The 18420-nt window shown below is 37.0% G+C and overlaps 1 protein-coding gene across 2 annotated transcripts; it reads right to left on the minus strand.

The window, feature by feature from the left end:
- Positions 1 to 616: 616 nt before the first annotated feature.
- Positions 617 to 17806, minus strand: LOC148049523 (acyl-CoA (8-3)-desaturase-like). 2 transcript variants are annotated; one of them, XM_087715176.1, is made up of 12 exons: positions 17112 to 17806; positions 12929 to 13039; positions 11997 to 12194; positions 11241 to 11342; positions 7440 to 7568; positions 6811 to 6871; positions 5017 to 5090; positions 3470 to 3567; positions 2914 to 3010; positions 2018 to 2097; positions 1772 to 1897; positions 617 to 1013 (listed from the first exon to the last, which is right to left on the minus strand). In XM_087715176.1, the coding sequence occupies exons 1-12, from the start codon at positions 17352 to 17354 to the stop codon at positions 902 to 904; spliced, it is 1431 nt and encodes a 476-aa protein (XP_087571302.1). In that variant the 5' UTR covers positions 17355 to 17806; the 3' UTR covers positions 617 to 901. The 2 variants fall into 2 exon arrangements, with proteins under 2 accessions (XP_087571302.1, XP_087571308.1); XM_087715182.1 differs by lacking the exons at positions 5017 to 5090; positions 6811 to 6871; positions 7440 to 7568 and having other exon boundaries at positions 17112 to 17803.
- Positions 17807 to 18420: the final 614 nt, after the last annotated feature.

Raw genomic sequence — 18420 nt, forward strand, 5'->3', positions numbered from 1 at the left:
GAACCCTTTTCCTTGGAGTACTCCAATAAAAAGCAATCAGAAAACCTGCACCTTGTGTCTGGCGTCTATCATTGGCTTCAGCACAAGGCTCAGACCCAAATTGGGGACAACAATATGCATTTAAAAGGCAAAGGCAGTCTTCTGAAGACAGCAAAATCCACATTTTGAACAGAGATGTACTCTGGTTTGAAAGAGGGGGTCAAAGAGACCATATATGTCAAAACTGAACATCCCTCTCTCAACAGAGGGGGAGGGATATGACATCATCAATCTCCAATCTATAACACAGTCATTTCAACAGTTCCAATAAGGCTCCACACCAATTTGTAACACTCAGATGTCCCTGATGAGACAAATAAACCTCCAGGTGGCCCTTAATCAGAAGTGGTATTCAGCAGGTTCGGAGCAAGATACCTTTTCATTTCTCTTATTATTAATGAATGTGGAAGAATTAGTAGATTTCTCCCAGTATTGGAAGCCCTGGGTGAGATAAACATCAAGTAAATAATATGGAATCTCCAAATGTTGAAAACAAAATAGAAGAAATATGGATTGATTTTTTAGCTGCTTTTTGTATCTGCTGATGCAATTTAATCTCATATCATAATCCAGAATCCACTGCAATAGCAATTAAGTTTATTTTTGCAAACATTACAAAACAGAGGTCAAATGTAAAAAGCAGAAACAAAGTAATTCAATGAAAAGTATTAAGAAACTTTATTTATGATACATCCATGACCCAGAAGCAGGAAAGGGGAGGGGGTGTTGCTTACAATGCTAATACTCATTAGGAAACATGGCAAAAGTTGAGCTGATGCCAAAAGGCTCTCCCGCATTCTGTTTCATTCACAAATTACTCTAGGTTTTCTATGCCTGGAGCCTCTCAAGATCCATCTCAGATCTATCTTGTCTCTTCATCCTTCTTCCCTTGTTGAAGGCAGATTTTAGGATTTTGTGTTTTCTGTTCAAGATGATATGCTTTGAACCAGATTTCACCTGCAGCCTTCAAGGAACTGAAAATAACAGAAAGTAAGTTTCTCTTCATTGTCATGAGAGTTAAGTCCTATTTTGGAAATTTTGAGTAGTTCGGAGAACTAGAAAATACAACCTCTGACTGACCCCAGAGTGAGGTGGGAATGGAGATTTTGAAATATCTTTCCCCTGCCATGCCCACCAAGCCATGCCCACAGAACTGGTAGTAAAAAAAATGCATTTCACCACTGCTTTATATGGACTTATATAAAATCTATATAAAGTAGTTCTTTATCTAAGCACCCAAATTTCATAGACATGATGATAGGGAGAAGGCAGAGTCTGCCTATCTTTAGGAGGCCATCTGGGTGTGTAATTTTCATGCAAGCAATATGGAAATCGTTTGCCATTACCTGTTTGATGTTAACTGATAACTAATTATTTAATACTAACTAATTTTATAAAAGATGCATGTGATAGAACACATGCTTAATGACTAGCATCTCTCTCTTTCTACTATTAGGCTTATTTTTATTCTTAAAGGATCTACAACCAAAATCTTTCTTCTCATTAGCAGTTTAATACTTTGCACACCAGATCTCTTTTGTTCAGTTGACATATTCACATGTATGTAAGTATGTCTATATAATTGCATGTTCTCCTTTCCCCGACTCTTGAGAGCAAAGCCATGTAGATTCTTCATTTGATTTCATTCATTTGATCTGTTTGGCTAACCTTTGTATCTTGAATGTTTCCTAGATCCCCAACTCCTCTTCTGGCCTGATAGTCTGATACTTACTACACAATGTCAGCAAAGCCAGCGAAGAGAGGTTTTGACTGATATTCAATACCATGTTTAGCACACATGGACTTCACCAAAGGAGTCACCTTCCAAAAGTTGTGCCGAGGCATCGTAGGGAAGAGACTATAGGCAGAAAGGAAGGCAAAGAACTTGTGATACTTAACTATCTTTTTGCCTTATTCAAAGTATGAAGCAGTTTCTTACTGATAGCTTAAAATCTCATTGCCCTAAATCAGTACTCACTGGTGCTCAATTTGAAAATTCAGGTGCCCCGTTACCCAGTCATTGAAAAAAGATTGATTCACATTGCACGTTGACTGAAGCTAGGAGAAGAGAGAAAGACAGGTTTTAGTCCAGACATACTGTGAATGAAGGAAGATCAAGCAAATATCCACAATATATATGATTTATATTCATGTTGGTTGGTTTGTATGTATTGGTATATAACTAGTATTTCTAGACAAATATATTGAATTTTGGAAATCTTAAATTATATTACCCTAATAGTAGAGTTTAAATACTCATTTGTTATCACATCTGATAGTCACCAGAGTACAGTTTTGAAAATATGGAGAATTAAAATATACTTCTAGTAATATACTTATTTTTCATTTTGTGAAACATTTCTTTTCTACAGTTACTTTCAAATCTTTCCCCTTACTTATTTCACACTGAACCAAGTTGTCTGATATGATTTGAACTCACAGGCCTCCTATTCTAAAAAGAATATCCTGATCTGGATGAAAACCAGATGCTGGGAATGGACAAGAGAAAACTGATTCCTGCACTGGCCAGTTTCTCTTTCAGTTAGTGCTATTATCTTAAAATGAGGCCAAAGGAATTGAATCTCATTTCCATTTTTATAAAATCCAAACAAAATCAAGGGCAATCATAATCTATAAGAAAAGGCAGAGCATTTCTAAACACACTTCAAACTTTTCTATCATCGGAAAAGCACGGTAAAAGAAATAATAATAGGTAAAGATAACATCCAAAAAGGAATTCAGTTTTCACATGTGGAAATGATAATTGATCCTGTGGTAATTGGATTATTATAGATCTGTGAATTATTTTCATATAATAAAATTACGCAGACAATCATACACAGCTATCAATTTTATCTCTCAGATATCTCTTACCTGTGTAGAGAACCAATCCATGTTTTTATCATGATCGATGGGCATAGGAAGGTGATTCGTCTGTGATATCCATGTAAATAAAATACTCTCAAGAACACTGAGAGACAGAAATGAGCAAAGTCAGGCAAATTAGGCAAAGTGAAACTATATCTACACAAACAATCTTTTAAGCCTTTAAGTAGAATAGTGTGACAAATTTGTTTGTTTGTTTGTTAGGCTTAGAATGCAAGTCATTTACTAGACTTAATGATGCCTTTCTATGGAAATCAATACATTTCTAACACTCCTCCAGTGACAATGAGTCAGATTCAAACCAAAGATCTTTCTGCGGCAGTGGACAAATTTGGAAGGTTGACCAATACCATGGAAACTGATCCCAAATGAAGACTGATCCCAAATGAGTGGCTTGGCTATATCCCAGATAGCTATTATAATGGCAATGATAAAGTTGAAGCCCACACATATGGAAGTTAGGGAAAGGATAATCTAGAGAATAGTCAGGGTCTGGGAAGGGATAGTGAAACACAAAGAAAATAGCACATATGATGAACAGTACTTCAAAAGAAGGAGGTATCCCAAAACACCCTTGAATCCAAATATGGGGTTGAAGGCAATAAAGAATCGGATAAAATATGCCAGAGTCCATGCTATTTCCTGTAGAAGAGAAGAGAAGGAATGGAGATTAGAATAGCATCTTTCCTTGCTCCAAGTAGACACCCTACATGGAATCTTACTGAGATCCACTTGTATATCTTCTGGAAACTCTGCTCTGTTTACGGCCCATTTTGACAGAACCAGTTCTATCCTGGGTTCTTTTTTAATGGATTGACAGATTTAACTGACTGAAAAGAGCCGTAGAAAAAAATTCACTAGAAAGACTGATTACGCTTGCGGGGTTTTTTAAGTACAATAATTTGAGCTCACATCATTCCAGGAAGTGAAAGAAATGGAGAGAAGTTTCTTTGCATGTTGTTATTAGGTGTTTTTTTTAATTAATCAGAGAAGACAATGATTTTATATAGTGATTATCAATACAAGAGACCAGGTGTGTTGTAAGCACCAGTGTTGCTGTGCATGTGGACCTACCTGTTTGAGCTCATAAAAAGCATTATTTTAAATAACTGACATGTTTTTGTGATATCAGGTGAGAATGTAGAGATTTTATTTGCTTTGATTATCCCACAAAATTTCAGCCATTTTTAATTAGAGCACTTGACAATAGTGCATGTCAAATTCCCACTTTAAACAAGGCTGGAAGAGTCTTGTCTGTCCTCTTCTATGTCAGAAAAAAAATAAGTCCAAACCCATTTCCAATCCTTCTAGATCAGTGATGGCTAATCTTTTCTGGACTGAGCACCCAAAATGCACACATGTGAGTGCAAATGCACATGTGAGCGCTCAAACCCCCAAAATGCAATGCATGCATGGGCCCTGTACATGCACTACCTGTGCATGTACACACGCCCCCACCCGCACCCTGCACCCCCCTGCACATGTGCGTCAGAGACCCAAAGACTAGCAGGCTGAGAGGAGGTGCATGCGCATGCGTGGCAAAGCTGAACTAGGGCAACAGATCGGATGCCATCAGAGAGGGTGCTGCATGCCACCTCTGCCACATGTGCCATAGGTTCGCCATCACAGCTCTAGATCTTTTTTAAAAAGAAAGATGAACCATAACTTTATAGTTGTATTCAAACCACCATAAATCATTTTTTGATCAAATCCTTCATAATCTCTACTTGAGAAAACTGGATTGTAATTCTTTTCCATTCTTAGTTCAATCAATGTTATTGTCTAGTTGCCTCCAGGGTTTCCCCATCCTGCCTTCTACATTTGTTTTCCCAGGCAAAAATTGAATGCCTTCTTCATAAAAGGCCTTTTGATAGCCAGAAATAATTCATCTGGAAGCACTTTGGAATTGGGTGGCATTAACTTTCCCATTAATAATATCCCCATGCAAATTTTTATAAGCATTTAAAATGGTTTAGTCTTTTCAAATCCTCTTAAGGAAATAAGATTCTAAACCTAGAAACATACCATGGAGGGAGGAGTGTCTCAGTATTGTATTATTTAATATTTGTTATGGATTATTTGTGTACTCACCCTCCAGAGCTTGCGTTGGAATATAAAGCACAATGAGTAAACTTGAAAAGTAGGCACTACAATCAGAGGCAATGCTGTAGAAGGCAACAAGAGGCATATAGCCATTAAGTATCCTTTATAAACATAAAAGAAGCATCAACTGCACTCCCGAAATGATCTGTATTTACCATTTTATTTAACAATTATAATTGTACTTGAGAATCTCATCATCAAAAATAAATCAACACCAAGACTTGTATGTTCCAGACACTGCCTGAATTGTGCCACTCAAAGTATTTGTGCTGGCTCCATTAGAACCACTTGACTAAAATACACTTGAATGAGCTAAAGGAAGCTCTGTTATTCCGTGTGATTAGTGGACAATACTATCTTAACCTATTCAGATTTATTTAGAGGAAAGCCCTGGTAAATCCAGTGAGACCAGCTTTCAAGTGTTTATATATTCATTCATAAGAGACATCATGTAAAACTGCCCATCTTGTAAAATACAACTCTGGGTAACTTACAACAATATAAAACCTCAAACTAGAGACAGGACAAACTACTAGTATATATAAAGAGCAAACCCCACCACCTTCTAGCACCGATGATGTTACCTAATTGGGTAATGAAAAGTCTGCAAGAAAACTACTGGCCTCAAGGAGCACCAAGGACCCCACAGTTCCACTCCAACTACAAATATTCTCTTCTATTGGAATCACCTGAATAAAAGGCATTTTTCCTTCAAAAGTGGGGAGGGGTTAATAGTCCAGAGGAAAAGAAGTATAGAGGCACAACACGGAAAGTTGCAAATACTTTGCTTGCTGACCAATAGCAGAGAAGAAAAGGAGAAGATATTCCAGAGACAGGAATTAAGGGAGAACAGTGTTTGTAAGAAGAAAATATTATTATATAATATTACCACAGAATACAATATTGGAATAGAATAGAATAATTGTACTCATAATAATTATAATTAATGTAAGAATACAGAACTAGCAATAGAATAAAATATGAAGTAGAGGCAACAGAAAATACGTTTAAACCTATAAGTTACAAGTTTTGTTTTTATATCTTGGGTTTCTTTCAAAATAAAATATCTCTGTAACCCTTATAGGAAGATATGTTTAAAAAAAAAAAAAACCTTGTTCAGAGTCCAATGCTTTTGTGGTTCTTGAGACTCAGACTCAGCACTCAATCTAATTGAAGACAGTTTAAAAAATACTTATGACAGAGGTTCCCTCCGACTTGCTGTAAGCAGTTAGTTGTGGTGCCCACCAGCTTGACTGGCTTCCAGAAAGGATGGAGCTCATGGAATTCATAAGATTCAATGGCTATTAGCTTGGATGGCAGTGTGGTAGCTTCTGAAGGCCACCTGAAGGAAGAGCAGTAGATTTCCTTGGTTGGTTATTGTAAGAATGGACTGCTGAACTTGATGGGCCAGGAGTTAGATCCAGCAGGCACCATTTATGATCTTATGAATAAAGTAGTTTCAAAAACAAAAACAACTGCTGGTGAAGAGGTTGGACTATATTCTCCATTATGTTCCTGTCTCTTTTCCATGGCAATTTTCTTCCACTGTAATTTGATTTGTGTGGTCTGAGAAAGGAAAGAATTCCTCTTCATTCTCTGCAATGTTATGTAGTTGCTACCACTGCTCTTCTTCTTCCCTCTTCCTCTTTATCTTATCATTATCATTTATCTTAATAAAAGTTGTTATTAATCTAAACTGTGCTGGGGATTAAGTAGAATGCATAACAGAAGAAAAAGTTCATTTGGAGTTTAACAGGAGGTAGGGGGAGAAAAGATACTCACTGAAGAAAAAATATTTGTGCTGATAGTTATAAGGCATGTATTTCTTTTTCTGCAAACCCAACTGTAAAAGAAAGGCATGAAAAAAGCAAATAACTTTCAAGGCTCCATTTCTATAACATCCTTTTCATCTGCTCTGTGAAATAAATTCTCAGGCAGGAAAAAAGCAAAAACAAAAGTGAGATGTACATAGCTGTCACAATAATAAACTATAATTGTTGTAGTTAGAATATATTGCAGTCTTTATTTTCAAAATTTCCAGGTGCAGAAACACATAGCAGAGCGAGATAGCTTTTAAAATTAAGTCCTGCAATAGAAATACAGAAAGAACAGTCTTAAACTTAGATTTCTTAGTCAGGAAAGGAAGTTGTCCCTTTTGGTAGCAGAAACACTAGATAAACTTTTACTAATCTTCCCATTAGTAGAAGGCCCCAAAGGAAAGCATTACTGATGGATGTGGATCTGATGGGTTCAAAGTGTTCCATTGTCTCACTATCAGCTCTTCAGCCATACCATCCTATAGCCGGCAAAATTAATGTCCCGACTGGTTTCGGTAGGGGTGAATTAACAATAAAAAGGAGAATGGCCAGGGTTCAGTAAAATCTGTTGTCATCTAAGCAGTTGCTTCTTACCTCCAAAGAAAGAGTTTCCCCTAATGACAAAATATAGGGATGAAATGAAACATCTGGGTCCTTCTCGAAACAGTTGGGTTTAGCATGATGCTGGGAATGGTGCAAAGACCACCAATTAGCTGAAAGCCCCTGTAGAGGAAGAGTGAAAGAAAGCATTCGGGCTCTTTTAAAAGATTGCTTGACTATTTAGTGCTCTGCTTTGAAGAGGTAATACAGAGGAGATTCCATTGAATCTTTGAATCAGATTTTCAAATAAGTTTGAGATGTTGAATCAGCTGACTCTGAATTATCTTGGAGAGGTTCAAAACAGTTTGAAGATTAAGTGCACTTTCTAGCTTTGAAGAATCTCAAGCATTCATTGCATATGTGGCCAATACTGGGGGGAATTTTGAGTAGTGTAATGAGTTCCCTAATATAAACTTGAGTAGGTGGCAAATGAGTTTTATCACCTTTCAAAATCCTGCCTGTCAAAGCAATGGAAGAGGTGCTACTCTGTATTTGTGCATTTAGAGAGATTCACCTGTGGGGAGAAACAGAAAACAAAATAGAGACCTACATCTATTCTGCACTGTCTCTCTTTTAATGAGTCTTGCTTTTTCTTGCTTCCATACCATTTTATTCTTACTTTTCTTCGACTCACCTGTAATACAGTCCCTATTAGCTTTGGGTCCAGTATTTTCCTTCCTTTGTCACTGGCATTTAATCAGGCTTATTGATCAGGGAATTTTATCACTGGCATTTAATCAGATTTACCACTGAGCTTTATCACTGGCATTTAATCAGATTTACCACTGAGCTTTATCACTAGCATTTAATCAGACAAAAGCAGGTGAAAATAACACCTGACATGCTCATCTAATTTCACTGATAATGTTGATAAAAGATTTTAATAGCAGTGTTGGGAAATAGATTGTAGCAAAATAATACCATTTGTTATTAAGAATGTTCAAGCAGGGTAAAAAAAAAACTAGGCATGCAACAGATGATATAGAATTTACTGTAGATATAATAGACTTAAAATAAAGATCAACTTGTAATCTCTATTATTAGATGCTGAAACTTTTTTGATAAAATACACAAACCATTCATATTCATTATCTGTCTGTCTGTCTGCCTGCCTGCCTGCCTGCCTGCCTGCCTGCCTGCCTGCCTGCCTGCCTGCCTGCCTGCCTGCCTATCTATCTATCTATCTATCTATCTATCTATCTATCTATCTATCTATCTATCTATCTATCTATCTATCTATCTTTCTTTCTTTCTTTATGGCTTTGTGTGTATGTTCCAGCATAACTCTCGAATGCCTTTAGAAATTTCAACCAAACTTAATACACAGATGACTTTCTGTCTGGAGAGTCTATGGGGGTAAGACACCCCAACACCCCCTCAGTGTGTGTGTGTGTGTGTGTGTGTGTGTGTGTGTGTTTGTGTGTGTATTTCAGCATCACTCTGGAATGCCTGGGCTGCTGAAATGAAAAGGAATGAATTATATCTATAGTGTCAAATCATAGTACTTTTGACAGTGGTAGTGTGCATTTTGGATTCAAGTTCTGTGAAGATATAGCCTGTTGTGCCTTAAAATGGCATCTACTGTACAGCACAGTGCAGTTGCCATGGTAACAGCTTCACAGTATTCCATAAGGGGGCTCCCTCTGGTAAGGGGTATTGGTTGTAAATAAATACCCAGTAAACGCTGGGTTATCAGCTAGTATTAAATAGATTTGAAAATCCCTTGGAATTCATAAAATAGATTAAGAATATTATATCTGCTACTAAAGTAAAAATTAATGACATTTTCTCCCACTTTTCCATAATTTAGAGAAACTAAACATGGATGTCCAGTTTCACCCTTGCTTTTGAATGTCTGCATGAATTAATACTTCAATCAATATTTAATCGTCAATGTAATTACTGATATTTAATCATTTTTGGTTAGTGTTATTAGACAACAGAGAAATATCTATGGAGTACTACATAACTCAGTTGAATACAAATGCCCACATTTATTGTTTATTTCCAAGCCTCATACTGTTGCTTTAGTATTGATGCAAAATAACAGAATATTCTGTTGTCCAAATCGGAATTGACACTAATAGGTAAAAATTGGGTTACCCATCACTAAATACCAATTCCATATTTGCACTGAATCCATTAAATATTTGACATACACATATGTATGTAGGTATGTATGTATATACACCAAAGGATACAACATGTAATATAAATAAAATTATTGGGGGTGTTTCTTCACATATCAATAGATGGAGATCATTAAACCTTACGCTTTGGGGAATAGGTGAATGCTCTCAAAATGTACGTTATTACCAGATAAATTTATATTCTGAGAAAAATTCCAGTTTAAACATCTGGAAAATATTTTCAGAAAATAAATTCATTCTTTACAACATTTCTATGGAGTTCTTTGATTCTGGGAATATCTTTACAGGAAATCCAATTTCTAATTAATGAGGCAGGATTCGGTTTTTAGAATCTGGAACTATCATGCTTAACTATAGTCAAGTATTAAATACTGAAAGCTAATAATTAGAGTAACTTTTCCAATATAGGCAACCTTGGAACATACATATACAGCACTTTTGGTTGGATGGACAGTATTAGGATCTAAATATACAAAACTCTGGTACCTCTGAGAACAATTACATTAGTTATAAACTTATGGAAAGGAATGTCTACTTTTAAAACACTGTTTTTTCCATCCCATATTGACCCCATGATCCACACTAAATTGGCACTGGACAAGACTTAATGGACTTCAAGGACAGTTGGAGTGGCACTGCTTATGGGAACATAACTTCACAATGATTCCCCGCTTGACTCTGCCTCCCCCAACTCTGCCTCTCTTTCTCATATAGAAACATTCTTCAGTCTTTTTAAAAAAAGTAGTCACAATAGCACACAACCTGCTTTTTCTAGTTAAATTTGATTTGAATGTTTTCTGTTTTACTTCAGTATGACTGCTCTATAGGCTCTTGGTGGGACAACTAAGAGACTGTGCTACTCTTTTTTCATTCTTATTATTGCTGCCTTAAAAGAGTAGAAGAGGAATATTTCAAAATTTATATCAGAATTCTATAGAACTCTTTCAGTCTACGTATTCATCCAAAGTTTGCAGTATTGATCAGAGGTGCCATTCTGCCAGTTTGCCCCAGTTTGGGCGAAGGAGGCTCCGCCCACCTGCCTAGACGTCATCACAGAAACTCTGCGCATGAACAGAAGGTTTTGCACATATGCAGACATGACACATGAAAGCGCATATTCCCAGTTCTAAACAAGTTGCAGAGGTAAGAGGATTTCATGCCTGGTGTTGATACCCTCAAAGGTTTCTGCTATGTTATTTTCATTTTATTCTGTACCCCAAATGAAACAGTTATAGGCATTTTGATGCTTTCCCATTCAAGTCAAAAACACAACTTTCTTGAATTTATCTAACATGATCTTGATCTCAGATCTCCTATATGAATCAGGTTTTGCCACCTTCGGATCTTAAATTGGGATTGGCTTTTGGTTAATTTGCGCGTTCATTTTGTTCATTATAAGTGAAATTCCACTCTTGGTCTGCAGTTAATAATGACAGACAAACAAATGGTATGATTTAACATAAGAGAACTCTCTGTGTTCTTTGAGTGGAAATGTAAAAATGAGAACCCCATGTGACACCTCTGTTATAAATAACACAACACATTTGATATTTACTCATGAAACTTTTTCATGCATATTTGCAATATTCCATATTATTTCCCTTCAATTCCATGGAACATTCTAAGAATAATGTACCTTACTTACCTTTAAATAGCACATTACAAATTCATGCCAAAGGTGGTTCCATTTTGGATTACTGAAGACTGAATGATGTCCCAAATCATGTTGTAGCCAACCTGCTTGAGACTAAAAGAAAAAGGTGATTAGCCACAGAAGGACTACCTTTTGTGTCACTCCTACAACTTATATCCAATGGCAATAGCTATGCAAGAACTGCTGGGATAGATAAAATAAAGGTTCATTCATTCTAGGATTTTTTATTCAATCAAAGGGGCAGCCACCCAGAGAAGCATTCCAAACAGGATAGGCACAAGAAACCAATTCTACAATATAACCATAAATATATTCCCCAATTGTATCTGATATTTTGTGATAGGCAGTGAGGAGACATGGTTGCTTGTTAATGCTCTATTCTTGTTTCATTACTTACTGTCCTTCAGAATGGGAGGGTTGAGATATGAGATGACATGGCATCATAGAACATAGAATTTAAAAGGACCTTGCAGGTCTTCTAAGATAAATGGCTGCCTCTTCTTTTCTACATAATCATCTTTTGGGCAAAATAGAAGTGGCTTTTTATCTAGCTGAATTGCTTAGTCTCCTTCAACCCTTATTCCTCCAAATAATTAAATGCAATCTTATGAAGGCACATGACAATTGAATATGTGTTATTTTCTTTATAAATAAATTATTTTAATTTGGTTGAAAGACAGTCTGCTGTAGGAAGCCAAACTAGCAGAAAATGCCATTTTACCTAAAAAATAAAGGCAAGAATATTACCTGAGCAAAGGTCAGCAACACAGTGGCAATAAGAAAAGATGTTTTAGATATCCCAAAATACCACAAAATAAACCAGCCAGCAAAATCCATTAGTAAAATATGCAGAAGTATCAGGAAAAAGAAGAATTGGTTTCGCTTGAAGAGTCCCATCTTTTCAACAGTGGACAGCAGTTCCCGAAAATCTTCTATTAACAATTTCTATGGGAAAAATTTCAGAAATGTTGCTGGAGTATTGACTTTATGGATACAGCATAGCTAGCCAGTGGCATCAACATTTAACATCAAGAACTCTTGGTGGAATGGCCCTCCAAATATCCTTTTCCTTCCAAACTTTTAATATTCTTTCAAAAACATTAAATGCGGAGGAAAACAAATGAAAAATAGTTGCATAAATAAACTATTTTTCTACTTAGTGACTGCTAGACAACTTAGAGCTCATGTTTGGGAAACTAGAAATCAATGTCTGTCTGTATTTAATAATCTTGGCAAAAAGCACTAATGTGGAAACAGAAAGAGGGGGGAGGAAGCGAGAGAAGGAGAGATATGTATGATTTCATGGTATAGCTTGGTATAGTTTGGTAATGTACAGCTTTATTGAGTGTCCACAAGGCAGCACCAATTTATATATTCCTCCAATGCAGATACTAATCTATGGTTGGAGAATTACTAGTATAAACAAACCACTCACTTCATAATTAAAAGTCTGGTGAAGGAAATGGACTTTTACTGATTTTATAAATGCCAAGAGATTGGGGTGAAGTACAAGGACAATGCAGAAAGATTGAGGAGCACCTTATAAAATCTCTTCTGTTGACCTTAATAGCAGATCAGTTTTAATAACAAAAGCGATCTTTGAATCAACCCAATAATAATTAAGGGTTTGCAGTTGAACACAATAAGTCACTACTTCAATTTTCTGTCTCCAAACTTACATTTTTAGTGGGTTCAAAGCTGGGCTGATCAGGTGCCAATTCCCCAATCAAAAGTGATGCCATGTGCTTCCTTACTAGCGTCTTGTCAAGGTGAAAGGCTGTAAAAGGATCCTAAAGCCAAAACATAAAGAAAAAAATAAAAAAGGAAAAAATATTATAATAAAGAACCAATTTAAAGTCAACCTGGAAGAAACATGTTTAGGCTGAGTGGTTCTATTTGATTCTTATCTTTCTTCTCTCCAATTCAAAGCATGACAGACATAATTCCCAAGAGGTGCTTCACCAAAGATATTGAAACACTTGCACAATTTCAGAAATTAGCTCTGAAGGGTTATGATTAATTCTAAACTATAATTATTGAGAAAATGATTTTGGCTTCAAGTAAAGTCTAGAGCAACAGATAACAAAGAAACTGCAGTGTTTTGCAGAAAGTATAAAAGACAGAAAAATGTATAAACCTTATAATTTAATTGTTTAATACTTTCTAGTTTTACTGCTTTATTTTGCAAAGAGAATTCCTGCTTTTCTGCTCTCATTTTAATTTATTTATAGGTGGAACATGCACAATTTGCTTAGTTCTGCATTAACTTTTATTTCATTTTAAAGTTGAGAAAAATATATACTTCTTTTTAATAGTAAGTATAAACATTAATAGTAAGTATAAACCTAAAGAATGTAAAATTTTCAAAAATACAATATGTAGACCAAGTAAACAAATGGAAGAATCTGTTTAGGGCTTTGAAAAATAAAGGGGAAATACAAAAAACAAATCAAAATAATGATTTGGATAATGACTTTCCAGTGATCTAAAAAAGAGGTCTGCTAAAGACTTAAGAAGCCTCTGTGATTCAACAAGAAAGAAAGCATCTGAATGAATTAAAAACCAAGAGTGTTCAAAGTAAAAGGAAGGAATAAAAAGTTGTTCTGTTTGATCGAGATTAAAATAAAATATGCTTTTTATAAATCGCTGGTAACTCTTTATGGGCCTTTTGCTGACACCAGGACTGAAAAGTTGATCATCTATTGTTGTGCATATAGAAGGATGGGTTTTGGAAAAGATTGACATTTGTTTGTAATTTTATAGCAGGTAATAAGTTATCAAATTTCTTTTTACTTGGCATATTGAAGATTGGTAGTCATTTCTTTAAATATAGTTCTTTTTATTTCCTCCACTTCTTTCCCTTTAGTTTTTCTATTTTTTCTTTCCATTTTTTAATGTATGTCAGTGAAGACTCAATCATCCAGGCTAAAGGTGTTTAAAGGTGGAGCTGGAACATGGAACTAGAACAAACTTTGTTAATCTGAGGTGATTCATTGCTAAACCAAGCATCTTCATCAGTCAGAGTAAAAATGAGTTACACAGAGAATCATTGGAATGCACCAACTGTTGCCACACCCATTTCATTTGAATCTTGACTCTCTAAGTCTCAGATTAACATGGCAGATAAACAAAGTTTGTTCCAGTTCCATAATTCAACCTTTAGTCGCATTTGGCCTGGATAATTAAACCTTATTTGACATATATATTGCAACTCATTTCAGGGAGAAACACCTGAAATTGGTGCGGCAATAGTTGATACATTCCAACCACTCTCTGACTCTGCTTAACTACCAGTAATTTTTACTCTGATTGATGAAGTTGCTTGGATGAGCAACTGAATATCTTAGATTAACAAAGTTTGGTCCAGTTGCCATGATTCAACTTTTAGACACTTCCATTTTTTTAAATTCTTTCTGTTTTTTATTTTTCTGAGTTTAATTTGTCTTTGGTTTTGCTAGTGTTCTGAAATATTTATCAAAAATTTTTTAAAAAATTAAAAAGTTAGTAAAAGGTAACAGGAAAAAATAGGCTAATGTGCTTTGAAAGTAGATTATAGCGACTGAGGGCAGTCTTATTTTTTAAATAATGATAAAATTATTTTTTACTTCTGTTCATGCACAAGGCAGCACTTGAATGCACAACCTGCCAATATCTAGCCTGATGCCTTAATCACTACACCAAACTGGCTCCATGACAATTTTTGTGATTTTTTTTTTTAGACATTTTATTAAGATTTATAGGCCGCCCTTTTCCCTGAGGGGACTCAGGGCGGCTTACAATCACAGGGAAGGGGGTGCAATACCAAAAGACAAACAATATGTGAACAGAATAAAATAATAAAACACAACTTGCATTCAACAGTCAACACTCGGGCGGGTAAATTGGAAACCTATCCCCAGGCCTGATGGGAGAGCCAGGTCTTAAGGGCTGTGCGGAAGGTTTGGATGGTGGTGAGGGTACGAATCTCGACGGGGAGGTCGTTCCACAGGGTCGGAGCTGCAACAGAAAAGGCTCTCCTCCGTGTAGTCGCCAGTCGACATTGACTGGCAGATGGGGTTCGGAGGAGGCCCAGTCTGTGCGATCTAATCGGTCGGAGGGAGGTAATCGGCAGAAGGCGGTCTCTCAAGTGATTAGTTGCAAACTCATGTCCGACACATTGCAACCCCATGGAAACATAACTTATATCTTATCTTTTTATTTTCTACATCCAGGTTGATGTTGTTGTGTTGTGTGTGTGTGTTTGGGAGAGAGGGGGGGTTGTTTTGTGAGCTCCTACTTGCAGTCAGTATTAATAGAGGCCAGATACTGGTTTTCCCAACTGACAAAAAATAGCAATAGCAATAGCAGTTAGACTTATATACCACTTCATAGGGCTTTCAGCCTTCTCTAAGCGGTTTACAGAGTCAGCATATCGCCCCCAACAATCTGGGTCCTCATTTTACCCACCTCGGATGGATGGAAGGCTGAGTCAACCCTGAGCCGGTGAGATTTGAACCGCTGAACTGCAGATGATAGTCAGCTGAAGTGGCCTGCAGTACTGCACTCTACCCACTGCACCACCTCGGCTCGGTTATAAGTATGTGTAAGTATATGTATCTTCAAATAATCATGTGATATAGATCCAGTTTCTCTCTTTGCAAAAAGGAAGACAGAGAGGATAGTACTGCATGACTGAACTACTGGCTCCTTGTTAAAGTTGTGTAGGATTAATTAAAAACTTACACTTTGATTATTTAATTGCCACAATAGTGGGTTATGAATTAATAATTACACTTAAATATAGTTGGAAGGGTTTTCTTGTTCAGAGCTTCACTTTTGTTTTTGGTAAAACTGTAAAAACAAAACTTTGCAATGTTTTATCAACAATTCTAAAAAAAGCTAACGTATAAATCATTAGTTTAAATTGTTTCTTTTTCTTTCTTTTTGTTCTAAAATCATAGTGCCCTAATGGCAAACCTATGGCACATACACCAACACTTGTTTCCTCCACATTAACCCTGGTTACTCAGTCCCACTTAAGAGTTTTCTTCTCTAAGCTCAACAGTTCAGTTTAACAATTCCTTCAACAACCACCTCACTCTCTCTTTGTGGCTCCTGTTCCAACTGTTTTGGACCTTTCTTAAAGTGTAGCTCCACAAACTGAGTAAAGAGCAGAATAAATGGAATGCTTTGTAAATAATCGAGAAAGCCAAATACTAACAAAAAGAAAGTCAAAATGTGCTTCATATACTATAGAAAGACTTTTGAAAAGTGTTCAGAAAAATGGGAAGCCCAGAATCTCATTGTCCTCATGAGAAACTTACATACAAGTCAGGAAGCCACAATACAGGCAGAACATGGCAAAACAGCCTGGCTCCAGATGAGCAAAAGGGTACAAGGCTATGTATTTGACCCTTATATTCAATGTATATGCTGAATATATATTAAGGGCAACTGGTTTTAACATTGGGGGAAGAAACATGAATAGCCTGTATTATGTTGATAGCCCTACCCTGAACGTGAAGATACAGAAAATCTGCAAGTTTAATGATAAAAGTCAAGGAGCAGAGTTGAAAAATGAGATTAAAATTAAATATATAAAGAAGACTAAACTAATTATAATCACCTACAATGACATTGGCAGTGAAGAGACTGAAAATGACAAATAGAATCAACCCTGAACGGTAAAGGAACAAGCAATCAATAAATCTGACTAGCACTTAGTAGAGCTATCACAGAAGCCTTGGAGAAGATATTTAAATGCCGTGCCCATAGCTACAAATATTAGAATTGCGTAAACTATGGTAATCCCTGTGACACCTTACGGAAACGAAAGAAACTGGCCCCCCGAGTCCTCGCCTCGTCAGCTGCCCCGCGCCTTACCGTGGCATCCTGCCCTGCGTACGAGCTGATAGTCCGAGAGCCCCCCGGGTGCCTCCTGTGGAACCGGCTGATGTCATAGACTTTCCTGTCAATCACCAGCCAGCGCTCCCGTGCGGGGCCTTCCTGGCCAGTGCGCAGCCCGATCTCTTCCCAGGTAAACCACCGCGAAGGACCGGACTGATCGGCCGCGGGATCAGCCTCCCTCCTCCGCCTGATCCCGGTTTCTCCTTGCTGGGAAGCCATCTCCCCCCGATTGAGGCTTCGGGGAACTTGACACTGTCCTTTTCAGAACCATCGGGAGGGCGGACTGGGCGAGTCAGAGCAAGGGAGTTTCCTCCCCCCTCGCCTTCGATTGGCCGATAAAGTTTCAACGACGCTGCTCTCGTGGGACAAACGTAGACTGAGAAACTCCCGAAAAAGCAACTCGGGCGAGCCTAAGATGTTCGGCTTTTCGAGTCCAAAGGAGAAGCAGGCTGCCGACCGGTGTGAGTCATTGTATTTTGAAAAGTTGCCCTCCCCAGCTGATAGTGATAGGACGGAGATCAGCTGTGCCAGTAATTGTTTATGTTGGAGAACAAACTGAGCTGGGATTCAACGAGTCACTATTGATTCATCTCTGCCTTCTCTCCATCCCTGGAATATCACAGGCTGAGGATTTCTACTGGCTATACAAACATCCTTATCTTGCAGTTGCTCAATACCTAAACTCAGATCAAATCTTTATTTCAGGGATTATGTATACTTTAGGGCCTTGCAGTTCTTCTGTATTTATTCTAACGGAGTGATCGCATTGCAACAGGCTCCAAGGTTTACTTTGGAAACCTAGAAAAAAACTTTTCATAACAACTGATTGAAAATTGTAGATCAAAGCTGAATCGCAGCTAATGGGACTTGAAAGAAATGGTTTTCTAAGCTTTAAGAGAAAATGTGAAGGATCCAGGAAAATTTGCTGTAGTCCAAATACAATTAAAACAGCCTGGTGACAGAATTTTACATGTTTAACGTTTTTCAGTAGGTCAACCTAAAATTTTATACACGGTTTCAGCAGCAAGGTAGAGGGAAAGATAAAACAATGAATGAAGTATCTGTTAAATCAAAACCAATGGCTCATCAACCCAACCAACCTTGAGTTCTCACTAGAGACACAAATGATCAGGCTCAAATTATCCTATTTTGGACACATTATGCAAAGACCTAGCTCTCTGGAAAAGGAAGGAAAGAGAAGAAGATAACCAACATCAAGTTGGATGGACTCAATTTCATTAGCAATAAATGCATCCCTGGAAGACCTAAAAGTCTTTTTTAGGAA

This window comes from Thamnophis sirtalis, unplaced genomic scaffold (genome assembly GCF_051295495.1).
Source record: "Thamnophis sirtalis isolate CommonGarterSnake01/CBP01778 unplaced genomic scaffold, rThaSir2_p1.2 scaffold_1, whole genome shotgun sequence".
NCBI lineage: Eukaryota > Metazoa > Chordata > Lepidosauria > Squamata > Natricidae > Thamnophis > Thamnophis sirtalis.

What these genes read in the sequence shown, in the direction of transcription:
- LOC148049523 (XM_087715176.1), bottom strand. Translation starts at nt 17,354, where the DNA reads ATGGCTTCCCAGCAAGGAGAAACCGGGATCAGGCGGAGGAGGGAGGCT. An exon ending in GCACAAATATTTTTTCTTCA is followed by an intron (nt 5,091 to 6,810) that starts GTGAGTATCTTT and finishes TGCCTTCTACAG; the next exon opens with CATTGCCTCTGATTGTAGTG. An exon ending in GGATACCTCCTTCTTTTGAA is followed by an intron (nt 3,011 to 3,469) that starts GTACTGTTCATC and finishes TCTGTCTCTCAG; the next exon opens with TGTTCTTGAGAGTATTTTAT.